We start from the raw sequence: 23,521 nt of genomic DNA, 5'->3' as shown, positions 1-23,521 counted from the left end.
GCTGGTCTCACAGACGGTTGCAGTTTTTTGAGCAAAAGGTGCAGAGGTGCATGGAGAGGGGCGAGGACCTGTCCCGGTATCCTGGCTGTATCCTGGCCCCCTTCTCCCCTCTAGCTGTGGCCCAGATCCTGCCAAGTGCAGGACAGGAGCTCCCCGGGGTGCTCCCAGGCTCCAGGAACTCGGTTCGTCACGGATGGGATGCACACACCGAGTAAGGTGCAGCCCAGCACGGCTGGACCCAAGCAGAGGCCCAGGATAACCCCAGCACAGCCAACAGCACGGGGCAGAGGGCAGCCAGGGACTGCCCCGGCCCCCTCCTGTGCGTTTTGGCAACACTGCAGGGATGGTTGCAGCAGCGAGCCCAGGCAGCCCCTGGCTTGGACAGATTACAGCTGCGTGGAGCCTGGGAGGATAATTATTAATCTGTATTTTAAGCATAGGGAGCTGCCACCCAGGGGAGCGAACCACTCCTGCACGCCCACGTTGTGCTCGCAGAGGGGCTGTTTGCTCACGCAGACCTGCAGAGCCAGGGGTACCTCTGATTCCCCCCGCAGGGAGCAAGTTACCAGCAACAGAATTGAGCATGGTTCGTGCTAAATGATGCCTGAGGACCAGCCCAAGACCTTGCACATCAACCTCAGTCAAAGTCTGCTTCCAGCCAACCTGAGTGCAGTTGGAAGCCCTGCAAAGCTGCAGCAAGCAGGGCAGGAAGGGCCAGGGCAGCTGGAGAAGGGCTTCTGGCTGCTGCCTGCTCAGCTGCTGGCTCTGGCCCTGGCCCGGGCAGGACCCCAGACTGCATGAAGCCAGAGCCTGACCTGATCTTGCCCCTCTGTGATCCCAGCACCAGCCCTCGGTGCAGAAGGGCTGGCAGCGCTGAGCTGGAGGGCTGCCTGCTGGGCATCTGGGAAACAGGAATCCCCTCCCACTGATCCTCTGGGAACATGGCACATAGGAGCAGGCTGCTACACCTGCGGAAATCCAGGACCCCTCTTTGTAACCCACCCTTGCTGGAGGGAGTCAAGGTTACTGCAGGGATAAACCATCAGCACACAGAGGCTCTCTGGTCACTGTGGGTTGCCTGTATGGCACCTGCGGGATGATCGCAGGAAGGCTGTGAGCAACGCTGTGTCCCTACACCTTCCTCCTCTCCGACCTCTGCAGGGCTGCTGCCACACAAGAAGGCTGTCTCATGTGCTGCCAAGAAGCGCTGCTCCAGAGATGGCTACAGGGGAGAGGCAAGCTGCAGCTTTCTTTCCTCTAAAGGGATGCACACGGTCTGGAAAGGTCTCCTCAAAAACCTGGCAAGGGACGTGCCTCCCTGGCAGAGGCACTTGGCACTGTCACTGTCAGCCAGTTTGCACCAGTCACCACCAAGAAGTGAAACTCAAGTTTCTTTTGAGTCAGAGAAAAGCCATAAAAATACATCTGGACAGCAGACACGCTCCCCAGCGCCTGTGGGCTCATTGACCCCTTTGCTGATCTGCCAGACCTGCTGTCCCCTGTGCTGCTCTCACCACCACCAAGCACAGGAACACAATTCAGTGCAGGAAACTCCTCTGGGCACCGCGCTGGCTGGGGAAGGAGGCTTCCTCTGGCTGGACGCGGACACAGCTGCACACAGCGGCATGCAGAGCGGGTACTGCCACCCCTGCTGTGCCGATGAGGAGCTCAGCGCCAGGATACAGACCTTTCCTCTTGGACTACTTTATTTGGTAAAACTCGGACTCCACAACTGATTGAGCTTCCCAGAACTTCCCTCCCTGAGCAAGCCACAGATCCTGTGGAGAGAGAGGAGCGTGCTGTCCCTCTTAGCTTCCTTATCCAGATGTAAAGAGATCTTCCCCCTCCACGTCTGCAGGTCTCACCAGCCCCTCATGAATCCTCCAGCCCTCGCCCTCACCCTAGAGGCAGCTTTGCTTCCCCTTCCAAAAAAATACAACGGATCAAAAAGAATTGAAAATGAAACCAAAAGCAGGAAAAAAATTACTAAAGACAACAGTGAAGAGTGAATCCAGGCAAGGGCATCGCATCAGCCGAGTGCTACTGGTCACCCAACAAGAGCGACGAGCGAAGCCCAGCTCTGGGTCAGCAGCTGAGTCCGTAGGATTTGTGAATCCAAGCTGGCAATGACGTGGTGCCTGGCCAACGACCACCCCCCCCCCCCCCAAATCCCTAGCAAACTGGCTCCCCTTCCAAAACTCCTTCTCCCACCTCCCCTTGGGCAAGTGCCACCCGCCAGTGTTCAGTGCAGCCAGTCAGGGGTCTTCCAGCTGCAGGCGGGGAAAAGCCTCCCTTGCTCGATGGGGAGGAAGGTGCTAGGGAAGGACCCCGAATCCTGCTAGTGGATCCGGGTCAGCTCCTCCACGATCTTTATCAGGTCATCTACGGTGGCCTCCCTCTTCATGCCACTGCCGTCGTCAATCTGCATGGAGAGAAAAGGCATGGGAGCGTGGAGACAGCAGCAGGTGCAGAAGAATGCATGCCCTCGTAGGAGGGCACGTGTTCAGTGCAGGCTGAATTTCTGAGCGGGGTTCCTACCGCTAGTTTCATGAGCCCAAGCTCGTATCACCCATCTCACCTGCAAGTTTGCCACCACCTCCTGCATCTTGGGCCTGCTGATGTCCAGGAAGCTTTCGATCAGGTCACCATCAATGAACCCCGTAGCTGGTTCTGTCTTGCGCTCCGTGTGAAATGACCTCCAGGTGCCACTGTCAAGGAGCCAAACCCACACGGAGTAACACCAACCCCAGACCATGGCTGGAAAAAACCTCCCCCCACTGCGTCCACAGCAGTTGCCTGAGGCAGACTGACCACACTGCCTCAACAGGACCACAGAATTTGTGCCACGCTTTTTAGGGCTGTTTTATGCACAGCAGACCTTGGGGTCTTGATATTAATGCACGTGCTGTTCCTCAAGCACAGTAAGCTCCTGTGATCAGACCCCCAAAATCTGCAATATTACAAAGCCAATTTTGTCAAACCCTTCAAGATACACCCCTTTACCACATGGGCGTCTCTTGCAGCACAATGCCCTGATCACCTGGCAAACACACCACCCCCCTCTCCAGCTGACACATGCTCTCCCCAAGGTGTCCCAACAGAGACAGGCCTTCAACGCCCCCCGCCCCGATTCACAAGCCAGCCCCCAGCATTTGCTGGTGCAGGCCCCTGGCTGGACCACAGAAGGATATAAGGAGTGCTCGATCTTGCCCACGCTCTTGATGACTTTGTTCAGCCTGTTCTGCATGTCCAGCAGCAGGTTGTACCAGCTCTCCGACAGCGAGGTCACCAGGCCTGCAAAGGACAAAATGGTGACGAGGGCTCAGGGCTCAACCCAGGGCATCCCAGGGAACCTGGGGCCACGCTGCTGCAGCTGCCAGCAGGCAGGGAGCAGATGCTGCTGGACTGGAGCTGTACTAAAGGTGGTGCCTGAGAGGGCTGGGATAAGCAAGGGCTTTCAAAGAAATCCAGAGCAATTTCCTCTCCTGGAAGCTCTCCAGACAGAAAAGTAGGTTTTTGAGGACAGTATGGCACAGAGCACCGCTAGACTGATGACAGAGAACGGAGACACGAGGAAACCCCAGACCAGGTCAAGCAGCAGAGAAGGGGACCTGCTACCCTCCTGCTCGAGGTGATTCTCCCTGAGCCTTACCTATCATGCCATTGACTGTGCCAAAGAGAACTGATCCTTGTGTCGGAGTGGATGTCTCGCCAAGGTTCTGCATGACCAAGGACCCGTGACAGAAGACGTTGACAAACTCTCCCAGGTGGGACAGCCCCACTTCCTGCAAGTGCTGGCGCTCCTCGTCGGTCGTGGCAGCACTGAAACCCAAAGCACCCTGCTCAGTCTGTGCTGGGGTGACAGGTGAACTCCCCCCGCTCCTGTCTCACATCTCCTCAGAGCTATGCATGCTTCTGACCACTTTCCTGCCTGACACGCCTCTGTAGCTGTGATGCTGAGGGGACCAGAAGGCCCCACTGCCCCGTCCCTCCTGTCACACGCTGCCACATCCCCCTCCTAGCCAGCCCACCTGTCCTTCTGGCACACAAACAGGTTGAAGGCGTTCTCTGCTCCTAAGAAGTTGTCGTCATCCAGGATCTCTACGGCACTCATCCAGTTTGGATTGAAGTCCCGGGCAATCTGGAAGAGGGCAAAAGGAGATGCAGTATGGTGCACAGACAGCCTGCCCTGTTAACAAACATCCTCATTCCACCCAACACCCACATTTGGGAGCAAGGTGGGATCCAGTCTGCTCTCTGCTGCTGGATGAAGAAGCTGAGCAAAAGGCACCAACTGCCTTGGTGGAGACGGCCCTGGCCTAAGTGGCACTCAGGTGATGCCAAGGCAAATACTGACAAGCCCATGCCAAAGCCGTTCTCACAGTTTAAGCGCGCGGATCGCCCCACTGCCTGGTCCAGCCCCCAGCTGTGCCGCATTTGCTGACAGACGCAGCAATGGTCTCAGTGAGCCATCCCGAATGCACAACAGGCTATCTGGGTGGCAGCTTCCCACTCCTGGCAGGTGACAAGCACACCTCCCGAGCCTGCGCTTCACAAGGCTTCTGGCACACAGCTCGGCTCCTCAGGAGCCCAGGGATTTGTCCCTCCAAGAACCACATAGATCTGCCTAAGAGAATGTCACCAGGTGACCCTGTTCTCTGTGCACAAACCTACATCATTGTATTCCAAGAGCTGGCAAGTGTGGTGAGCCAGGCTCCTCCATTTACTGCCATCAACACCATTTCACCTGCCCAGTCTTCTGGAACAGGTAATGCAGACTCCCAGCACCTCTTTGACCAAGTGAACATTCTTCCTGAAGAATGTACCTGTTAGAACTCTACTGTTTGTAATCTGAAATTGTCTATATGACTAATGTTCTAAGTTCTAATGTTTGGTAGTTAGATACCATTGCAGAAACTGTCATATCTGTTTTAAAACTGCAGTTCAGCCAAAACACCCCTTGTGTTGATGGCTGACAGAAAACAGTATCTTTGGAATTGTCTGATAAATTACAGCACGTACGCATCTGAAGCGATAAGAGAAGTGAAGGCCTCTTCTTTCTTGAAGACCTTTTCCAACCTAAATGATTCTATGACTATCCAACACCACTGGTACCTCCTCAAAGTTTCCTTCCATGGGCTTGTACGCAAGGAGCAGGACAGATCGCATCAGATCTCCCACAAGGATGAAGTCTCCCTTGGTCTTCAGGTAGAGCGCCATGATATTGTTGTAATGGTTGCACTCTGTGCGCAGCTCCTTCTCAGCTGTCCACTCATACAGGCGCACCTGAAGGAAGGAACACGACTCCTGAGCTAGAATGGACACCCATGCCAGCCAGGACATGCTTCTCCAACAGAGACTGGGGACCCAGCTGACAGGCACAGGGCTGGACAGCTTCCAGCTCTGAAACGTGCTCGCGAAGCAAGTCAGGGTCTCGTGAGAGTCCTACCGTGCTGTTGATGCTGGCTAACAGCTTCCCGTTGAACTCCACCATGGAATATACAGCTCCCTTCACCTCCTTTTCAGCCAGGCTCTGCAGTTTCCCTGGAATCAATCCACAGAGTGCCAAGTTATGTGCATCGTGCTCCCAGGGCCAGGAGGCCTTGAGGTGGGGTTCAGACAAGCTGCCTTAAATACTGCTCTCTCTAGAAACTGTCTCAGAGGATCTGTGGGCAAGTAACGCAGGAGCAGCAGGACAGCAGGGGGCAGACACACACAAAGCAAATCCCAGAATCTGGTTCTTGTGAGGGATTCCTGGGTTCCTCTGGCAGACGGGGGAAAGGGGACGTGCTGTGATGACCCACAGCAGTGACAAACCGCTACAGATCCTGTCTGGGGACAGCTGGATCTCTGACTGCCCTCATGCAGCTAGACCTGGCCACACAAGAAGACCTTGCTCTTACCATCAGAGTAGTGGAAGACAACGATGCGGCCCTGCTTGGGCTCTGCCTCCTCAGGATACACCATGGCAGTGCCCACAATGAAGTAGGTGTTTGGATCCTTGCCGAGCTTGCAGGAGACCAGGCTGAGGGCATATTCATTTTGCAGAAACTGGTGAGCATGAAGCACTGTGCAAAGAGAGAAAGGCAGAAACAACTGGGTCCCCTGGGTCCCAACAGGCAGCACCCCCATACAGGAGCAGAGCAGTTTGTCTAGGGACGGCTGGAAACTCAGGACATGAACAAGGTGCAGAGTCAATGGCTGCCTGGAGATCCCCTCACCTGTTCCCTGCCACCACCTCATGCCATCAACAAATCACTACACCTTAAACCCATGACGTGTGGCTGATGATCTTCCAGAAAAAATGCTCTGACTGAAGGAAGTGTATGAGATCACAGCTTTGTGAAGGTCACAGGTATCAGCCACACGCTGATGAGCTTGTTTTGGAGGGGAACACTGGATGAGAGCGTGGGCAGCATTTGGGGCTGGTACCTTCGAAGGTGTGCTGATCTATGATGAGCAGGTTGTGCACCTCCACCTCCTCTCCAAAGGACGTCTCGTGCGGTGCTGTGCTGCTGGAGAACAGCTTGCTGGTACTGACGCTGCTGGACAGGGCCTAGGACACAGAAAGGCAGGTCACATCCTCATGCTACTTGGCACGTCCTCATGCTGCACCACGAAGGCTGAGACAATTGGGGACCAGAAGGATGAATGGGAGAGAAGGAGCTCCCTGGGCTTGAGGAATGGGGCACACTCCCTGCACCAGTGGATTTACATGATATGCAAGGCAGAGGCAGCACTGTTGAGCAACAGCATTAATAGAACAGTTTACACAGTGTTGAAGCTCCCACCACAGCTTTTGCCTGAAGGGGACTTGTGTCTGCACCTTTGAGAGAAGGAAACCACTCGAGACCAAAGAGAAGCCTATACAAGGGACTGAAGGAGCTGTGTTCGAAACAAAGGTGATCAGACAGAACAGTGAGCATGCTGAGGCTGCCAGAGAGCAGCACAGAGAGACCTTGACACCACCACAGAGACATCTTACCACCCCATCTCCTCCCAGGCTGCCAGAGGGAGAGCTTGTACTCAGAGCTTTGGAAGAGAAGATTGTCAAGGAAAATCTGCAACATGGTTTGGCCTAAGGAGCTACAGTACCCACAGCCCAGAGCTCAGGGACGACCTAGCAGTTACCCCTCACCTGGGTGCTGGCGCTGGGTCTGAGCGCAGTGGTGCCCCCACTGGCATCCTGCACCTCGATGCGACTTGAGAGCACGCCAAAACACTGTGATACCTCTTGGTAGCAAATTTTCCTGCAGGACAGAGAGCTGTGTGAGCAGCAGTGCCAGGACAGGCCACTCCAAGGAGAAACTGCAAGGAAAGAGCTGCTTCCTTGCACAGACTACTCTCAGCATATGCCACTGATTTGGTCTGTGTGCTAAACTGAGCCTGCAACAGGAACACTGACTGCAGAGCTTGCCTCTCCCCATGGCGAAATCTCCCCCCAGTCTTGTCCAGTGCAGCAGAACAAGGGCCCCTCGAACCAGACTCCCTTCCACTGCTCGGCTCACCTGGGTGATTCGTAGAGGGGAACCGTGCGGATGTGCAGCTTCTGGATCTCGTCGATGGTGCCGATTGTCAGAGTGCTGTTATTGGCCAGTGCCAAGCTGTACAGGAGGAAAACTCAGCAATGGGGCTTGTAAGGCAGGCAGTGCAGCCAAGAATCTCCCTCCTCTTCCCACCCCCAAAATTGCTAGTCATTGGATCCCCTTCCCATACTGTGCAGATCCAAGCAGGGTGGCCAAATTAGTGCAGCATCTAGGATTACTGATGCACAGAAGAGAGGGACAAATGCTTAAGAGACAGGACCACGCACACCTGTGTTCTCATGTGAGACCCAACAAGCAGCACAAGGGACTGATCATTACCCTGGGAGAATCCAGGGCCAGGACTGCTGTATGCCATGAGAGTATTGATGGAAAAAGCTCTCCCACTGATCAGAGTCAGGCATACTTCTATCCATGACCTGGTAAGATGGAGCTCCAAGGCTGAGCAGCCCACCCTGCGCCTCGTTTATGCCAGTACAGAGTCTAAAGCTCCCCCCGCCGCTGTGTCACGCAAGGCAAGGTGCAGGCTCACCTGTCGGGATACCCATCCGAGTTGAGGGGACACATGTAGTTCACCTCCTTCAGGTTGACGTTGGAGAAAACCAGCTTGTGGTTACTGCTGTAGATGACGGTGGGGCGGTCAGAGCAGGCAAACACGTTGGTGGTGGACAGAGAGCGGAAAGTCCTCAGGACAGTGGGCTGGGTCCCAAGGGTCACCTTTTTGCGGTCACTCAGCAAGCCTGCAGAAGAGGAGCACCGGTGTTGGGAGCTGCCCCAACAGAGCTCACAGGAGCAGGACAGCAGAGAGTAATGTGGCTGTGACATGCTGGGAAGAAATGAGTGCGAGTAAATCCATCCTGCTGGCAGCAAAGAAATGGATATAAGCATCAATCTCCTTTGTCTGCAGTCCCCTAGAGAAATCCACCAACTCACAGTACCCACAGCCAGTCCCACGTGAGCACAACCATCTCACAGTGAGAAAGAAGTAACTTGGAAGGAGAGAGAGATCTCCAGAAGGATGAAAAAAAAAGTACATCAAGCAAGTAAGAGGGCATACGTCCAGCCACCTTCCCAGGCAGCCCACTCAGTGCTAGGCCCCATGGTTACCTGTCTCAAGACTGAGCCCAAAGTAGAAGAGCGCCCCATCTCCCAGGGCACACAGAAGGTAATGGCTGCTCTCAAAGGTCGTCATCAGGATGGAGCGAGGGATAATTTCTGCAGGGAACAGAAGAAGAGAAGAAGGCTGATGTCACTCACAGCTCAGCTAGTTCAGTCCCTGCTGCCACCAGCCCCAGGAGAGCCCTACCTCCGCCCAGCATCTCTTTGTGCAGCAGCTCAAATGAAGGCAGCTTCAGGATGCGAGCGGAGATGTCAGTCCAGAGCCCGATCGCACACAGTGGGGACATGCCATTAGTGTCCCCCAAAGGAGTGATGTCCAGGCAGGCAACTTCATGCTCCATTTCTGTGCAGCTGGCAGGAAGGAGAAATCAGACAGGAGTCAGCCTGGAGCCCGAGGACAGACAGTAGAGGCTGAGAGCCTGTGGGGCAGGAGGAGACGTGCACTCACCTGATCTGCCTGAGCTCTTGGGGTCGGATCTCCAGGTAGTACAGGGCTCGTCCCACAGCCACCACCACCTGGTTGCTGTTACAGGAAGCCACGCTGATGTTCTTCCCGTTGGGCTCTTTCCACTCGCTCACCAGGGCTTTGGGCTCCTGACTGACCAGTCTCACAGAGGCAGAGGTGATCTGAGGAGAAAGAACACTTCTGCTCGGAGCCGGGACAACACCTCACTTTTTACATCTGCCCGAGGAAGTACTGCAGCCCCTGCCATGATGCGCAGCACAGATATAAATTATCTCCACAGAGGAGAAGGGCTATGGAGTGAAGATGAGAAAGACGTCTCCTCTAGAAGGACCATTACCTGGATCAATTGCTGATGTGCCACATTGCCACAGAAGAAAGTCTGCTGATCATCCACAAACCCTGTGAGCTCCGTCTCTTCTACCTCCTCTCCGTTTAACATAAGAACCCTAAAGGGAAAGGGAGATCCTGTTAGGTCATGCTCCAACATGCGGCCGAGAGCATGGCTCAGCCTTAACCCCACCTTACCTGGTCTGGCCAACAAAGGACAGCACCAAGGTATTGTCCGTCTCACGATGACAATCCGACCTCAGGGGCCACAAGCCTGCAACAGAGAGGCCACGTGCTCACAGCAAATATTACAAAAGCTGGTGGGTGGAAGTCCCCCACCCACACCCCAAACCTCAGTCTGCTCACAAGAAATGTCCCCACTGGGCCCTCTCAGGTCACGGGGTGTATCAGACAGCACCAAACAGCTCACGCACCTTTAATGCCCGGCAGGTCAATGCTGGCATGCTCGTGAATCCCAATGCCGTTCCGGATGATCCGTAGCGAACCCTCCTTAAACGCACCTGAGCACGTGACCAGCTGGAAGAAAAGCAGATATTTACCACTTGTTGCTGGGAAGCACCCCCACCACTCCTTGCAGTGACAGACTCGGGCCAAGATGGGGCCCCCATCTTCCTTGCTTCTCAGAGGAAGTTCTTTGGCAGCTGACCATTCCCCATTGCAGGAGAGGAAACCCTTCCTTGTTAACAGGGGTGCCCAAGAAGAAGCCCTCCCACTCATAAACCACTCTTCAGTGCAAGACCTCAAAGCCTTCCCTGCACCACGATAAGACTTTTAAATCTCCAATAAATGGATTTCAGTCTTTTCCTTTCATGGACACCCTCCACACACCTTGCAGGCCCAGACATCCCTGGGACAGAGAACCTCAAGGCAGAATCAACATTACCTGCCCTTGGCCTTGTCTTTCCAGGTCTACTACACACATGTCGACGATGGGACCGAGGTTGGTGAAGGTCTCCATAGCCACTACATAGGAGCCCTGCTCATTGCTGTCCACGTTGAGCTACGAACAAACACAGTCATTGGTTTCCAACAAGAAAGGTCAAGTGGAAAGCAGAGGGTAGACAAGGAAAAGAAAGGAAAGTTTCCACCCAGCGTATACACCTCTTGCAAACAGGATGAAAGCAGATGTACGAATCCTGTCTGAACACGCAATTAAGCCAGCACAAGGCCCCCACTTACCTTCACAAGCTGGGAATCCCCAAGCCGAGAGCCAACAAACACCACACCGTTGTCCAGGTAGGTCAAGCACTCTGCAATGGATGTCTGGGAATTGCAAAGAGACAGATGAACCACCCTTAGCATGAAAAGGGCTCTGCCATGCCTCCCAAGCACTACATCTGAACTGCAGCCAAACAGAAAGACCCTGGACACAGGGGAGGAATTTAAGCCCTTTGTAGAACTGCCAGTGTCCAAACTTCTCCCAGGGATGGTGTGCAAACACCCTGCAAAAACCCATGAAAATGCTGTAAATGTTCGAGTGCCCAAATCAGGAATTCCCCAGGCCAAATCCAGCAACTGAAAGTTTGGAGCTAACAGCTGTGGGGAGTGAAATATCACTCCAACCTGGGCTCCAAAGAGACACCACTCCTGCCATTCGGCTGTCTGCAGAGCCCCGCGACCCTGTGGTGAGAAGCAGCAGGGCCACTGCGCTGACGTGGCAGAGTCCTACCTCACCGAGCAGTTCCACACGCAGGTCCTTCAAGGTGACCGTGCCGTCCATCTGTTCCTCCTTCTCCAGAAGCAGCATGAAGAGGCGTCCTTCCATGTCCCCCAGCAAGTAACGGGACCCATTGGGATCCACGCGGTTGTGGCACACGATTGTACTTTGCTACGTGCAAAGCAGGAAGTGTTAGGAAGCCACTGAAACGGCACCACCTCTGTACACGCCAGAGGGGAACAACCACATCCACAGCACACCAGCTGCTTGCTGGAACCACAGCCAAATCCCACACCAGGGCACTCTTCCTGCATGGAGGGAGAGGGCTGGATTCACCCCGTAATCAACTGTAGCAGCAAACACAGCCAGAAGCTGTGGGCAAACAGCCTCGCTTTCGGTAACTAGAAAGCGTTTCATGTTCCTAAATAACACGTCCCTAACTCGTTCATAGCCCAGGGACGATGCCATCAGAACACCTGTTCTTCTAATGCTGAGCCTTTCACAGGTGTGTTGCAGAAATGCTGCCTGGGACCCGAAGAGCTCTGAGCCTGCTCCATTTCTGGACAGAAGCTCTGCAGACATTTTGCTCTGCGGGGTAGATGCTGCCTGGCCTCCTGCTTACGTCTTTGGTTTAAAAACCCCTGATCTTGCAGATCTTCACTGGATGCAAGCATTCTACTGGCCTCAAGACCCAATGTGCCTGCACTCTGACTGCAGGTCAAGGCAGTTTTGTACATCAGCAGAGTGTGGGAGAGTTGCTCTACTCACTCCAGTATAACGAACCCTCCAGCACAGAGCCCCAGCAGTGGTCCAGTAGCCTGTAGGCGTTCACGCAACAATTAGTATTTTTTTTTTTTACCTAAGATTTATAACTCTTTTCTAGCCCATCATTATTTCCCGCTTGAAAGGACCTTTTGATCATAGCTCAGGCCCTCTTTCAGCCCTGAGCAGCACCTCAGCCGTGCCATTCGTGCTTCCTGTACCGTTTAAATGTGGGAGCTGGCCCGTCCCTCTGACAGAAACCACAAGCTCAAGTTCCATCACAAACTGTGTGAGTCTTTTTTCCTTTGAACAAGTGCCCCAATCATACATCGGTGGACTCAAGTCTCCAAGGGGCTCATTCATATCTTTCGCTGCCTGAACTGAAACCAGGCTCTGGCCTGGACCAATGCCCAAACCACTCACTACCTCCTAATTAATCCCTTTCTCTGGGGCCCTAACGGGATTTCAGCTTTACTGCAGCCATTTCCGAGTACTCCACAGAGAGCAGAGCCACATACGACAGTGCAAGCACACGCTGACATCCTTACAGGGACCACACGGGTCCCTCAGCCCTCCAAAACACAGATCAGCCATCGTGCAAAACGCCTAGGCTCACCAAAGCTCTGGGAGTAAGTGGCCCTACTTGGCCACACCTGGAGACCAGAAGAGTTTAAATTCCTGACTACAAGTGGCCCAGCACCCTCCCAGCACCTGCAGACATGCCTGAAAACAGAGGAACTACAGGAGACAATTCTAGACGTCAGCAGTTGCTCACCTTGATGATAGGTGGAGCTATAGCAAGGTATTTATCTCCGTTGTGATAGGTGATGGACTCCTGCCCAATGATGATTGCACCTCCAAAAGGCTCTGGCACTGTGCAGGGGAGAAGAGAAATGTCTTACCAGAGAACCTGTGTGGCACAAACGAGGTGTTCAGCCTCAAGGATCGAACAGGAGGGAAGATTTTGCACAAAGGACTGACCTGCGATGACCATGGAGGCTTCAGCCTCTACGTTCTCCTGCTTCCAAGGACCTTTGTTGAATTCCTTCTCGCGCAGAGACACCTCGTACGTCTTGACATGCCGACCCTGAGGGTCCTGAAAGAGAAGGCACAAATGACCACGGACACCGACAACAGCCTTCTGTGCACAGCAGCAGAGGCTCCTGAGGCTGAGCTGATGAGAAACCGCAAAGCAAGGCAGCGCTGCCCCGTCTCCCACGAGAACACCATCGCCCAGCGACCAGAGCTGCTGAGCCTTGCCATCCTGCCCACCAGTGCAGGCTGCAGCTGCATGTGGGTCTGAACGCACGCACCCTCAGCCGCATTTTCCCTAAATTTATCTGTATGTAGCACAACCTTTAGATAAATCCCTGTGCCAAAAGAGACTGGAAATGATTTTTCCATTTTTATACCCACGAGTGATTTTCTGGGCTTCGTACTCATCTGACGCATGGCTCTCTGCAGATCTGGGTATGAGTGGCACTGCACGGTACTGCCACCGCCTCCAGCTCCAGCAAGGCGCTCAGGAATTCAGCTCTGCTCTAACGGCGCAGGTGCCAGAGCAGCTGAGCGCCCAGCTCAATGCTCCTCAGCCTTTTCAGCCTGGTTTCCTGAGGCAACAATCTGCTTGCTTGCTGAACAATCCTCCGGCGTCTCTGCCGTTCTAGCAATTCCCACCCTGGTGGGCAATTTCAACCAAACCTGAGAGGGAACAGAGGCCTCGGAGGCAGAGTCCACGTGGAAATAAAGGGTATAGGAAAGGAGGTCCGCACTAACAGGCACTTGGGAACCCATGTAGGGGACACACGGGACCAATGCCCAAACCACTCACTACCTCCTGATTAATCCCTTTCTCCGGGGCCCACAACGGGACACACGAGCAGTCAAGGCACAGAGAAGTCTTTGATCGTAACCCACTGGCCTATTTCACGCCTCAAAAGCCAAGACGAGGCTCTAAGCCACGAGGAACCAGGTTTCCTTAGAGACGTCGTTCGCAGAACTACTTTAAAAGAGCTGTTCATCTTTTTATTTATTATGCCTTACCACTTTCCAGACCTAAGTAAAAGTGGGTTTTGCTCCCTGTGGCTGTTGGCCCTGTAAGCAAACACTCACAGGAAAGCCGGGTACCTCCTGGCTCACCCCTCAAAGCCTCTGAGCTCAGCAAACCCTCACCAACAGCACTCGGCAGCCCGACGTCTGGGTGCGGCAAGAAGCAAAGAGCAGCGCCAGCGGACAGAGAAGGGGAAGTCGGGGGGAGAAACGGATCCACGTGGAGGAGAGAGATGAGGAATTAGCACAACCAGAGCATATCCTGTACGTGTTAAAGCTGAAGCGAGGCTGTTAGAATGGCAGAAGTGTTGTTAATGTGACTTTGGCATTTCTGGACCTTTTTACTCCACACAACAGAAGTTCTCAAGTCTTTTTTTTCTTTTTATTTTTTTTTAATAAACTTGCTCATTTTTGTATCTTCCTCTGGTTTCGTATCTACACAAGAATCATCTCAGACACTCAATGCTGTTCTACTCGATCCAAATCCTGTGATAATGATTAATAAATTGAGAAGGAATCAGGGAAAGCAGCAGCTTGGAAATGTTCCCCCCTCCCCACACACACAGTCGGACTCCCAGGAACCAAAGCAAACCCAGCGTTTTACATAAGGCCTCGTGAGTCAGAACTCGCATCTCACTCCTGCTGCAAGGGTAAAATTCATTTATTAGACATGGAAACGGATAATTTACTCTATCTGTACAATACCTGTTTATAACTACCAATGAATTTGCTCCCAGTTCGCCTGTAACATAAATGTGCCAGATTCCTTGAGATAAGACCCTTTTTACTAGCTGACTCTGCAGGATGACCAAGCTCCTCCTTTAGGATGCTCTTGAGGACCGAGTGGAAACTTGTGCTTCTGTCCAAGCTCTGACACAGAGTTTAAGAATTTGGCCAAATCACCGTCCCTCTCTGCCTGTTTCCCCACCTGACGACGGCAGCAGCACAAATCGAACCCACAGGGGCGCTCACCACTCCTCCGAGCTGCGCACCCCCACTGCCAGCTTTGGGGACGTCACCCGTGAAGCAAGTCAAAACCACGAAGAGCATCGCCAGCCGCTCTTGCTGCATATTTCTACAGCGAAGACAGGCTAAAAGAGCTTCCCTTCTGACACCAAGCTGCAAATTGTCATGGGATAAAAATAGGGCTCCATACACGCTCCTTGCTCAGACAAACAAGGACTGCCACGTGTTCTGAAAGCTTGTTTGGAGGCCAAGGGAGAGCTGAGAAGTGTGCAGATGAGAAGAAAGAGCACAGGTAGCCGCAGGGCAGGGGGAGAGCACTGGCCTGACACAGGGGGTCCGGGCTGCTCTCCCGAACCCTTACTTACACAGCAACAAAGCGATGTCTCCCAGGTCTTTCCTCACTAACTGTCCAGTGGGGTTCAAGAGCACCCACCTCTCTTGAAAATAACAGCAGGGGCTTTTGAAAACAGGGAAAAATCAGACCCTTGCTACCATGTGGTTGCAGCTCCCATGGTATGAGTTTGCCCCCACGACCACAGCGGAGTTGAACTGAATTCACACCGGGTCCTGTGCTGTTGTCGCAGTAGCTCCCAGCCAGGCACCAGCTAGCGCCGGCTTTGACAAAGCAAAGATAATCCCTCGGCCAGCCAGCACCGCAAAGCCTCTTTGGTTCAAAATAAAGTGTTCAGAGAGAGGCCTATGAGAACTGCCTCTGTGAAAACCCAGAGGTTACGGCCCCTCTTTTCACTGCCGGAGTAGCCTCTCAAATACCACCAAAGACGACACGTTGCCTTTTTGAAGAGAAAGGATGAAGTCTCACAGCCGTGTTTGTAAGAAGCAACTGAGCAGGATCTGATCCACCTGCTCTGCGCTCACTGGAAGGACCCATGTGCTCCTCTTAATCCTTTAGCACAGAAACAGTCCCCCCCGGAAGCATCAGCTGCCCAGCTCTCCTGGGGGAGAGCATTTCTTTGCCTCTCCCAGAAATGGAAAAGCACAGCACAGAGGAACACGGGTTTTCCTCAGCTATGAAACGAGCCTGCAGGAGCCAGCAGTGTCTCTTACCCTGCCCACTCAGCCACAGCACTGCTTTCCGCAGGCTCCAGGACAACACGAGTGCTCCAGCCACTTTGGAAAACCTCTGGAGACCTTGGCTCGTGCAGGTCAGCCCAGCAACCTCCAGCACCCTCTGCCCGAGTCACCGATGGAGAACAAGGTACCTGGTAGACAAAGCAGATGGTCGGGGCCTGGCAGCCGTAGAGGAACTTCACATCGATGACCTGGAGCTCTTCCAGGCGGATGTTAAAAGCCTTTAACTCCTTGTTCTCCCGGTCCAGGGGGATGACCTTGAAGAGGCCATCGTAGAGCCGCAGGCCGATCATCCGGCACTCCGGGTCAATGATGCCGATGATCCCGGTCTCCGAGGGACGACCGATGCGATCCTGAGCAGGAGACATGGGGAGATGGGAAACAGAGTGACCAGCGTTAGAAAAAGATCCCTGCATGGGACTCGGGAACAGCAGGTAGAAGAGCTACCACCCCTCTGCTGACAAAGGGCTCCCCCCACACCTCCAGCGGATTTAAAACTGCCTGGCAAGCCAGAGGCAAGTCACGCGTCTTCTGAAGCAGCAGGTCCTTTCCACCAGGGAGCCCAGCAGAGCTCCCGCCGCACGCGGCTACCCCGATCACACCGCACTGACTCCTGGAGCACCTCCAGGGCGGCGGGAGATGGGCGCTCCAGGAGCAGAACCCGCAGCTGGCTTTGTAACCCCAGCTCTCTGCGGAACGACCTCAGCACTCCCCACTGGTGTGAAGCGCTTTGATATCCATGACCAAAACCCACCCTCCGAAAATCCAGTGCTGTTATCGCCCTCCCGCAGACCCCTTGGCTTTGCTTGGCGAGGGCTGATATCAGCATCTCCACATGTCACGAGGAAGAACCATGGCACGGGAAGATTAAGTACGTTTCCCCCAAACACACCAACACCTTACTGACAGGACGTGCCCACCTACGCTTCCTGCCCGTAACCCCCTGCTCAGCTTCGCTAACAGTACCTCAGCAGAAGCTCAGCATCTGGAAACAGATGGGAGATATTTTGGCTTGACAGCTGACAGAAATCATTTGGATAAAGAATAACAAAAAGCCAAAAGGACACGTGGATCTTTGACCTGCTGGGAAGGCGTGATTTTAACCAGAAAAAAAAAAACAGAACGGAGCACACCTACAGTTATTAAGCTCACTGTACAGCCACAAAGGCAAAAGTAACTTCAGCAGTCGTGCTTCTGGTACGCAGCATGTAGGTACTGGTCACAAAACACCAGAAGAGCCATTTTTGAGAAAAAAAAACACTACCTGACATTGAGTTTTGAGTACTAAACCTCTTTAAAGTTGGAGCATCTCAAATCAACCTTATTCTTCTGCAAACTGTTCTAAGAACACAACTGGAGCTGTGTCCTCAGTCCCTGAGGCTTGCTCACTGGATCAGAAAACCTTTAGAAATAACAGCGCCAGCAGGTGAACCCGGCTAGGGTCCCCTGTAGGTGAAAAATCCCAAATATCCAGGCAGACGCCTGTCACCTGGATGCACCTCTGCCACTAACAAAGCAAATCTGTCCCCAGGGAAGAGAACCTGCCTCCTCCCAGACCCGAGCAGGAGCTGCAGCATTGCTCACTTGCACGTTGCCGTGGGCGCGGGTGATAATGTCGATGCTGTCCCCGTTCTGCTTGTACTCCAGGATGCAGGCGTTGTACTTGGCCGTCAGGATGAAGAGCAGATCCTTGCTCTCGCCCTGCGAAGGAAGGGCCGGGGGGTGCCGTCAGGGGGGGGTGGCAGGGAGCGGCCCCACACCCGCATGGCAGGCAGCCCCCTCCCGCAGCAGCACACCCACCTTGGGGCGGAAGAGCTCCATGACGGCGGTCTTGCCATACATGCCCACCTCCTTGACGGGCCGCAGCCCCTCGGCCGTCACCACATAGATCTCCAGCCGCGTGTTCTTGGCGATCAGCAGGTTCAGGTCCTCCGCCGAGGTGAAGTGCCCTGCGAGAGAGAGAGAGAAGGGGGAGAGGCCGTCAGCCCCCACCGCAGCGGGGCGGCAGCTCGGGGTGCTCTCACCGAGCGAGCTCACAACCCCGGGGGGCCCAGCCCGAGACCCCAACACCGCAGACACCACCTCTCCCCCAGCTCCCCGTCCTTCCCCAGGGAGCCCCCCAGCCACGGGCCCTCTCCACCCCCCCCCCCAAAACACCTCGCAGCGAGGCGAGACCCTGCCAGCCAGCCACCACCGCCCCGCAGCACCCCAGCCCCCAACGCCCCACCGATACCCTCAGCTCCCTGAAACCTCAGCCCCCCGCCCCGAGAGGGGCACCGCTGCCCCCGCAGCACACCCCAAAAAAAACACAGCCCCCCAAGAACCTCAAGCTGCCCCCAGCCCCCCCCCGCGGCGCCCCCACTCCCTCAGCTCCCCCTCGAGGAACCCCGAGCCCCCCCCGTCCCCCTCAGCACCCCCAGACCCCCCCCCGCACCCCGGAGCCCCCCCCGGGGGCCCCGCACCCCCCCGGCTGCCCCCCACCCCCCGTATCCCCGGGCCCCCCGGAGCCCCCCCCCCCCATAACCCCGCCGCCCCCGGTACCGGTAACGCAGCCGTTGACGGCCGTCGGCTTCTGGGCCGTGACCACGTAGTTGTAGGACATGGCGGCGGCGGGGCCCGGCCGGGCAGAGCGCGGCGCGCACCGGGAGCGGGGCCTCGCGGGGCCTCTCCGCCGCCACCGCCGCCGCCGCCCCTTCCGCCCGCCGCCGCCGTGACGCCAGCGGAAGGGGCCGCTCTGCGCCGCCGGGAGGACCGCCGGGAGCAGACGAGAGGGCAGGTGGGGGGCGGCACCCGGACCCCCCCCCCCCCGGACAGGGAGGGGTCCCTGCTTCTAGGGGGCGCCCCCCGGTCCTCCCCCATCCCGGGGGGGGGGGCTATGTGTAGGGGGGCGCCCCCCGTTATCCCCATCCCCGTCCCAGGAGGGGTCCCCATGCGTAAGGGGGCGCCCCCTGGTCCCCCCCCCCATCCTGGGAGGGGTCCCCCTTTGTAGGGCTGCACCCCCCGGCCCCCATCCCCATCCCCAGGAGGGGTTCCCATGTGTAGGGGTGCACCCCTTGTTACCCCCCTCCCATCCCAGGAGGGGTCCCTATGTGTAGGGGGGCGCCCCCCAGTCCCCATCCCCATCCCAGGAGGGGTCCCGATGTGTAGGGACGTGCCCCCTGTTACCCCCCCACACCCTGGGAGGGGTCCCCATGTGCAGGGCTGTACCCCCCGTTACCCTCCTCCCATCCCAAGAGAGGTCCCCGTGTGCAGGGGTGTGACCTCTGGCACCCCGCCATCCCGGGAGGGGTCCCCATTTTAGGGGTGCTCCCCCAGGCCCCCCGCACTCCCCCTTCCTCTGCCCTCCCCGTGAGCCGCCCGGCCCAGCCCAGCCCAGCCCAGCCGGGACGCCCCCGTCCTGCCGGGGGGGTCTGGACCTTGCCCTCCCTCAGCCCCCGGCAGAGTTTGGACCCAGGCCGAAGGCTGCGCGGGAGCCACAGCGCGGGGACAGCTGACGGAGCTGGGGAGCCCCGCGTCCCCCCCAGTGCCACCGGGACCTGCAGGAGCCGCTGCCCCACCACGCTGCCATGGAGGTGAGCCGGGGGCAGCACGAAGCCCCTCGCCCCGCTCCCCGTCCCGGTGACACCGCCTCTCCGTGCCCGCAGGCCTCCAAGAAGCTGGTCAGCTCGGTGGCCGGCTGCGCCGACGACACGCTGGCCGGGCTGGTGGCCTGCAACCCCGGGCTGCGGCTGCTGCGGGGACACCGGGTGGCCCTGCGCGCTGACCTGGCCGCCCTGCGGGGACGCGTGGCCCTGCTCTCCGGGGGGGGCTCCGGCCATGAGCCCGCCCATGCAGGTGAGTGCCCACAGCCCCGCCGTGGGCTCGGTGCCCCCCTGGGCACCCCCGAGCCCCCCCGTCCCTGCTCCTCCACAGGGTACATTGGGAAGGGCATGCTGAGCGGGGTGGTGGCCGGCGCCGTCTTCACCTCCCCCGCCGTGGGCAGCATCCTGGCGGCCATCCGGGCGGTGACGCAGGCTGGCGCAGGTATGGGGACGCGATGGGGCACTGGGGAGGTTGGCGGCCGTGCCGTCACCTAACCCCCTGCCCCTCCCCGCAGTGGGGACCCTCCTGATCGTGAAGAACTACACTGGGGACCGGCTGAACTTCGGGCTGGCGCTGGAGCGGGCACGGGCAGAGGGGGCTGACGTGCAGATGGTGGTGGTGGGGGACGACTGCGCTTTCACCACCCAGAAGAAAGCTGGGCGCCGCGGGCTGTGCGGCACCGTCCTCGTGCACAAGGTCCGTGGGGTCCCCTGGTGCCCCTAGGGGGGACGATGCGCAGGGGTCCCTCACCCATCACTGCCCCCTTTGCAGGTGGCCGGGGCCCTGGCTGAGGCGGGGGCAAGCCTGGATGAGATTGTCAAGAGGGTGTCGGCGGTCGCCAAGGCCATGGGTACGTGCACGGGACCCTCCCCAGTGGCAGATAAGAGGCACCGGCACGTGGTGGACTTCAGCCCGAGCCGGGCATCCCACGTGCCCGCAGCGTGGCTGGGGCATGGTCACGTTCCTGCCTCCCCGTGTGGCTGCCTGCGTGCCCGCCGCCTGCCCCGAAATCTGGCACGCATCCCTCCTTCTCCCCGCCACCTACAGGCACCCTGGGGCTCAGCCTGTCCCCGTGCAGCGTCCCCGGGTCCAAGCCCACCTTCCAGCTGGCTGACGATGAGATGGAGCTGGGGCTGGGTGAGGAGCTGCCCCCTTGCCTCCCCCCCTGTGCCAGGCTGCTGGCGGGCATGGGGGCCATGTGCCCCTCAGCCCCGGGCGTCAGCATGGGGTGACGCTGCCCTGTCCCTGCAGGGATCCACGGCGAGGCGGGCGTGCGCAGGATGAAGGTGAGCAGCGTCCCCTCGCCCTGCTCCTCTCCCTGCCCCCCTGCCCTGGCCTCACGGTCCCCTGCACCCCTGCCAGGTGATGCCGGCGGACGAGGCGGTGGAAACGATGCTGGCGCACATGACAGACCCTGCCAACGCCTCCCATCTGCCCCTGAGCCGCGGTGAGCATTCCTGTTTCCCCGGCCACCCCCTGCACGTGCAGGGCAGGGGCCTCACTCTGCTCGCTGCCTCGCAGGTGCTTCTGTGGTGCTGGTGGTGAACAACCTGGGCGGGCTGTCCTGCCTGGAGCTGGGCATCGTGGCTGGCGCTGCCGTGCGTGGGCTGGGTGAGTGTGGGGGCACCCTGGAGCCCCCCCCGGCTTTGCCCTGAGCCCTCTGCTCCTGAGGACCCTTCCTGCCATGCCACCTCGCTCATGGCCACCCTTCCCTTGCAGAGAAACGAGGAGTCCGCATCGCCCGGGCCCTGGTGGGCTCCTTCATGACGGCGCTGGAGATGGCCGGGGTCTCCCTCACCCTCATGCTGGCAGACGAGGAGCTGGTGGGGCTGATCGGTGAGCGCCCGCAGGCGGGGAGGTGGCACGGGACGCGCGGGGTGGCTCTGGATGCCGGCACTCGTGGGCACACGGGACCGGTGCCCGGCCGCTGGCGCTGCTGGATGCGGTGTCATGGATTCAGCGGCTCCTGCTGAGCTGGCACTTGCCTCCCCCCTCTCCGGCTGCTCTAGATGCCGAGACCACGGCCGTGGCTTGGCCCAACCTGGTTGCGGGGCCTGCCGTGAGCCAGAGACCGGAGGTGCCGGCACCAAACGAGGGACCAGAGACAGCTCAGCAAGCGCCCAGCACAGGTCAGGGCGGCTGCGGGAAGAAGCCGACACCGCTCTGTGCCTCAGCTTCCCTGCCTCCCCTGAGTTCAAGGCCAGGCAGGGGGTGACGTCTCCTCCCTGCAGGGCCTGGTGCAAAGTGGGTGCAGCTGGTCCTGGAGCGGGTGTGCAGCACCCTGCTGGGCCTGCAGGACAAGCTCAACGAGCTGGACCGCGCGGCGGGCGACGGGGACTGCGGCCACACACATGCCCGGGCTGCGCGAGGTGCGTGCCGGCCATTGCCCGGGCCGCGGTACCCCCGCTGCCCCCTCGGAGGAGCGGGGGCCGCTCCACGATGTCCCTTTGTGGGGAGCGAGGACCCCCAGGCCACTCTGCCCACCTGGGGGCAGGGTCCCCCCACGTTGCTGGGTCCCCACAGCCTCCCCTCTTATCCCCTCTGCCCCGCAGCCATCCAGGAGTGGGTGCGCAGCCGGCCCCCGCCGGCGGCCCCAGCCCAGCTCCTCTCGGCCCTGGCCGACCTGCTGCTGGAGAAGATGGGCGGCTCCTCCGGCGTGGTGAGTGCGGGGCGAGAGGAGGGAGCGCGGATGCGGACCCCCGCTGTCCCCCCCGCTGCCGCCGCGGGCGGTGACGGGGCCGGTGTCCCCGCAGCTCTACGGGCTGTTCCTGACGGCGGCCGCCCGGCCCCTGCACAACCGCAGCGACCTCCCGACGTGGGCTGACGCCATGGACGCCGGCATCGAAGCCATGCAGCGGTGAGTGCGGCGGGACCCCCGCGGGACCCCCCTCCCCACAGCCCCTCCGCGGGCCCCTGCCAAGTCCTATGCTCGCCACGCAGGTACGGAGGAGCTGCCCCGGGGGACAGGACGATGGTGAGTGCCGCCGCGCAAGGGGAAGCGTGGCGGGGCCCCGACGCTGCCCGCCTGCTGTGGGTGCTGTCGGCGGCCCTGGCGCTCAGCCCCCTGCCCGTGTCTCCCAGCTGGACTCGCTGTGCGCTGCGGCGCAGGCGCTGCACGCCCTGCGCAGCCCCGGAGCCGACCTGCTGAGGGTGCTGGCCTCCGCCGTGCAGGTACAGGGACCGGGGGAGGGACCTAGGGTGGGCAGAGTGGGCTGGGAACGGCTGCACCGGGCCGTGCTGGCCGCATCCTGAGCGCTCCCCGTTTCCCCCGGCAGAGCGCGGAGGCGGCGGCAGAAGCCACCCGGCACATGGAGGCTGGCGCGGGCAGAGCCAGCTACATCAGCTCGGCCCAGCTGCTGCAGCCTGACCCCGGGGCGGTGGCGGCAGCGGCTGTGCTGCGCGCCGTGCTGGAGGGGCTGCGGGGCTGAGGGGGGGCGGCCGGCCTGTGGCTGCCCCCCCCATCCCCCCGGCTCCCCAGGGCTGCAGCAGCGATGGGAGACTCTGCAGCACGCCCCGTGTACCCCCAATGAATATTTGCGGTTCCACAGAGTTGGCCCAGAGCGTTTTTCCTCGTGCAGAGAGGGGTGGGGTGGTGGGGATTGGGCCCGGGGGGAGGCAGCTGGCCCCTTGGGGCCACGTCCCCACGTCAAGGGGGGACACAGCCAGCCCTGAGCTCAGCCTGAGCGTGACGGCTGGGGAGGAAGGAAGCTGCCGGGCTACCCACGAGCCCTCATCTCTGCCCCGTGGCTGGGTGGGGAAGCCATGAGGCTCACATGGCTGCACTCACGGGGTCTGGAGGAGGCTCCAGGAGGGGGGCAAAACAGGAACTTGAGGGCCGGGGCAGAGCTTGCCCTGCAGCGCGGGGCTGGGGGAACCACACAGCAGACCCAGAACAGGCTGAACATGAGGACTGGCCTGGGCTGCCCCAAAGGACACAGG

The 23,521-nt window shown here is 58.4% G+C and overlaps 2 protein-coding genes across 5 annotated transcripts; one reads left to right on the top strand and one right to left on the bottom strand.

The window, feature by feature from the left end:
• Positions 1-1,688: 1,688 nt before the first annotated feature.
• DDB1 (damage specific DNA binding protein 1) lies at positions 1,689-18,675 on the bottom strand. 3 transcript variants are annotated; one of them, XR_014584727.1, is made up of 27 exons: positions 18,542-18,675; positions 17,801-17,949; positions 17,585-17,701; positions 16,132-16,353; positions 12,878-12,992; positions 12,672-12,769; positions 11,147-11,305; positions 10,657-10,740; positions 10,361-10,477; positions 9,891-9,993; positions 9,655-9,730; positions 9,467-9,575; positions 9,112-9,290; positions 8,851-9,014; positions 8,652-8,759; positions 8,077-8,284; positions 7,509-7,604; positions 7,139-7,250; positions 6,433-6,556; positions 5,904-6,068; positions 5,450-5,544; positions 5,116-5,286; positions 4,032-4,141; positions 3,653-3,822; positions 3,182-3,294; positions 2,579-2,708; positions 1,689-2,422 (listed from the first exon to the last, which is right to left on the bottom strand). XR_014584727.1 is itself a non-coding variant. In XM_083836928.1 (27 exons), exons 1-27 carry the CDS (start codon positions 18,600-18,602, stop codon positions 2,339-2,341), a joined length of 3,423 nt encoding a protein of 1,140 aa, XP_083693054.1. In that variant the 5' UTR covers positions 18,603-18,675; the 3' UTR covers positions 1,689-2,338. The 3 variants fall into 3 exon arrangements, 2 of the variants coding, with proteins under 2 accessions (XP_083693054.1, XP_083693055.1); XM_083836928.1 differs by having other exon boundaries at positions 2,579-2,702; positions 3,192-3,294; XM_083836929.1 differs by having other exon boundaries at positions 3,201-3,294.
• Positions 18,644-23,492, top strand: TKFC (triokinase and FMN cyclase). 2 transcript variants are annotated; one of them, XM_083837029.1, is made up of 19 exons: positions 18,644-18,776; positions 19,432-19,572; positions 19,645-19,834; positions 19,913-20,023; positions 20,097-20,278; positions 20,354-20,432; positions 20,630-20,719; positions 20,834-20,868; positions 20,945-21,029; positions 21,104-21,193; positions 21,302-21,418; positions 21,592-21,711; positions 21,814-21,951; positions 22,135-22,241; positions 22,336-22,439; positions 22,523-22,556; positions 22,664-22,753; positions 22,858-22,926; positions 23,070-23,492. In XM_083837029.1, the coding sequence occupies exons 2-19, from the start codon at positions 19,567-19,569 to the stop codon at positions 23,346-23,348; spliced, it is 1,926 nt and encodes a 641-aa protein (XP_083693155.1). In that variant the 5' UTR covers positions 18,644-18,776; positions 19,432-19,566; the 3' UTR covers positions 23,349-23,492. The 2 variants fall into 2 exon arrangements, with proteins under 2 accessions (XP_083693155.1, XP_083693156.1); XM_083837030.1 differs by having other exon boundaries at positions 22,858-23,128.
• The last annotated feature ends 29 nt before the right edge of the window (positions 23,493-23,521 follow it).

This window comes from Anser anser (genome assembly GCF_964211835.1).
Source record: "Anser anser genome assembly, chromosome: 5".
In the NCBI taxonomy this organism is placed as follows: Eukaryota; Metazoa; Chordata; class Aves; order Anseriformes; family Anatidae; genus Anser; species Anser anser.
This window is presented reverse-complemented; position numbering and strand designations above follow the sequence as displayed.

Bases quoted from the DNA above. Each gene is read 5' to 3' on its own strand.
- DDB1 (XM_083836928.1), bottom strand. From the start codon at position 18,602: ATGTCCTACAACTACGTGGTCACGGCCCAGAAGCCGACGGCCGTCAAC. The intron at 12,993-16,131 runs GTACCTTGTTCT...CTTCTCTTTCAG, and splicing joins CCATCTGCTTTGTCTACCAG to GACCCTCAGGGTCGGCATGT. The intron at 7,605-8,076 runs GTGAGCCTGCAC...CCTCCTGTACAG, and splicing joins TCGGATGGGTATCCCGACAG to CTTGGCACTGGCCAATAACA.
- TKFC (XM_083837029.1), top strand. The intron at 21,419-21,591 runs GTGAGCGCCCGC...CGGCTGCTCTAG, and splicing joins GGAGCTGGTGGGGCTGATCG to ATGCCGAGACCACGGCCGTG. The intron at 22,557-22,663 runs GTGAGTGCCGCC...CGTGTCTCCCAG, and splicing joins CCCCGGGGGACAGGACGATG to CTGGACTCGCTGTGCGCTGC.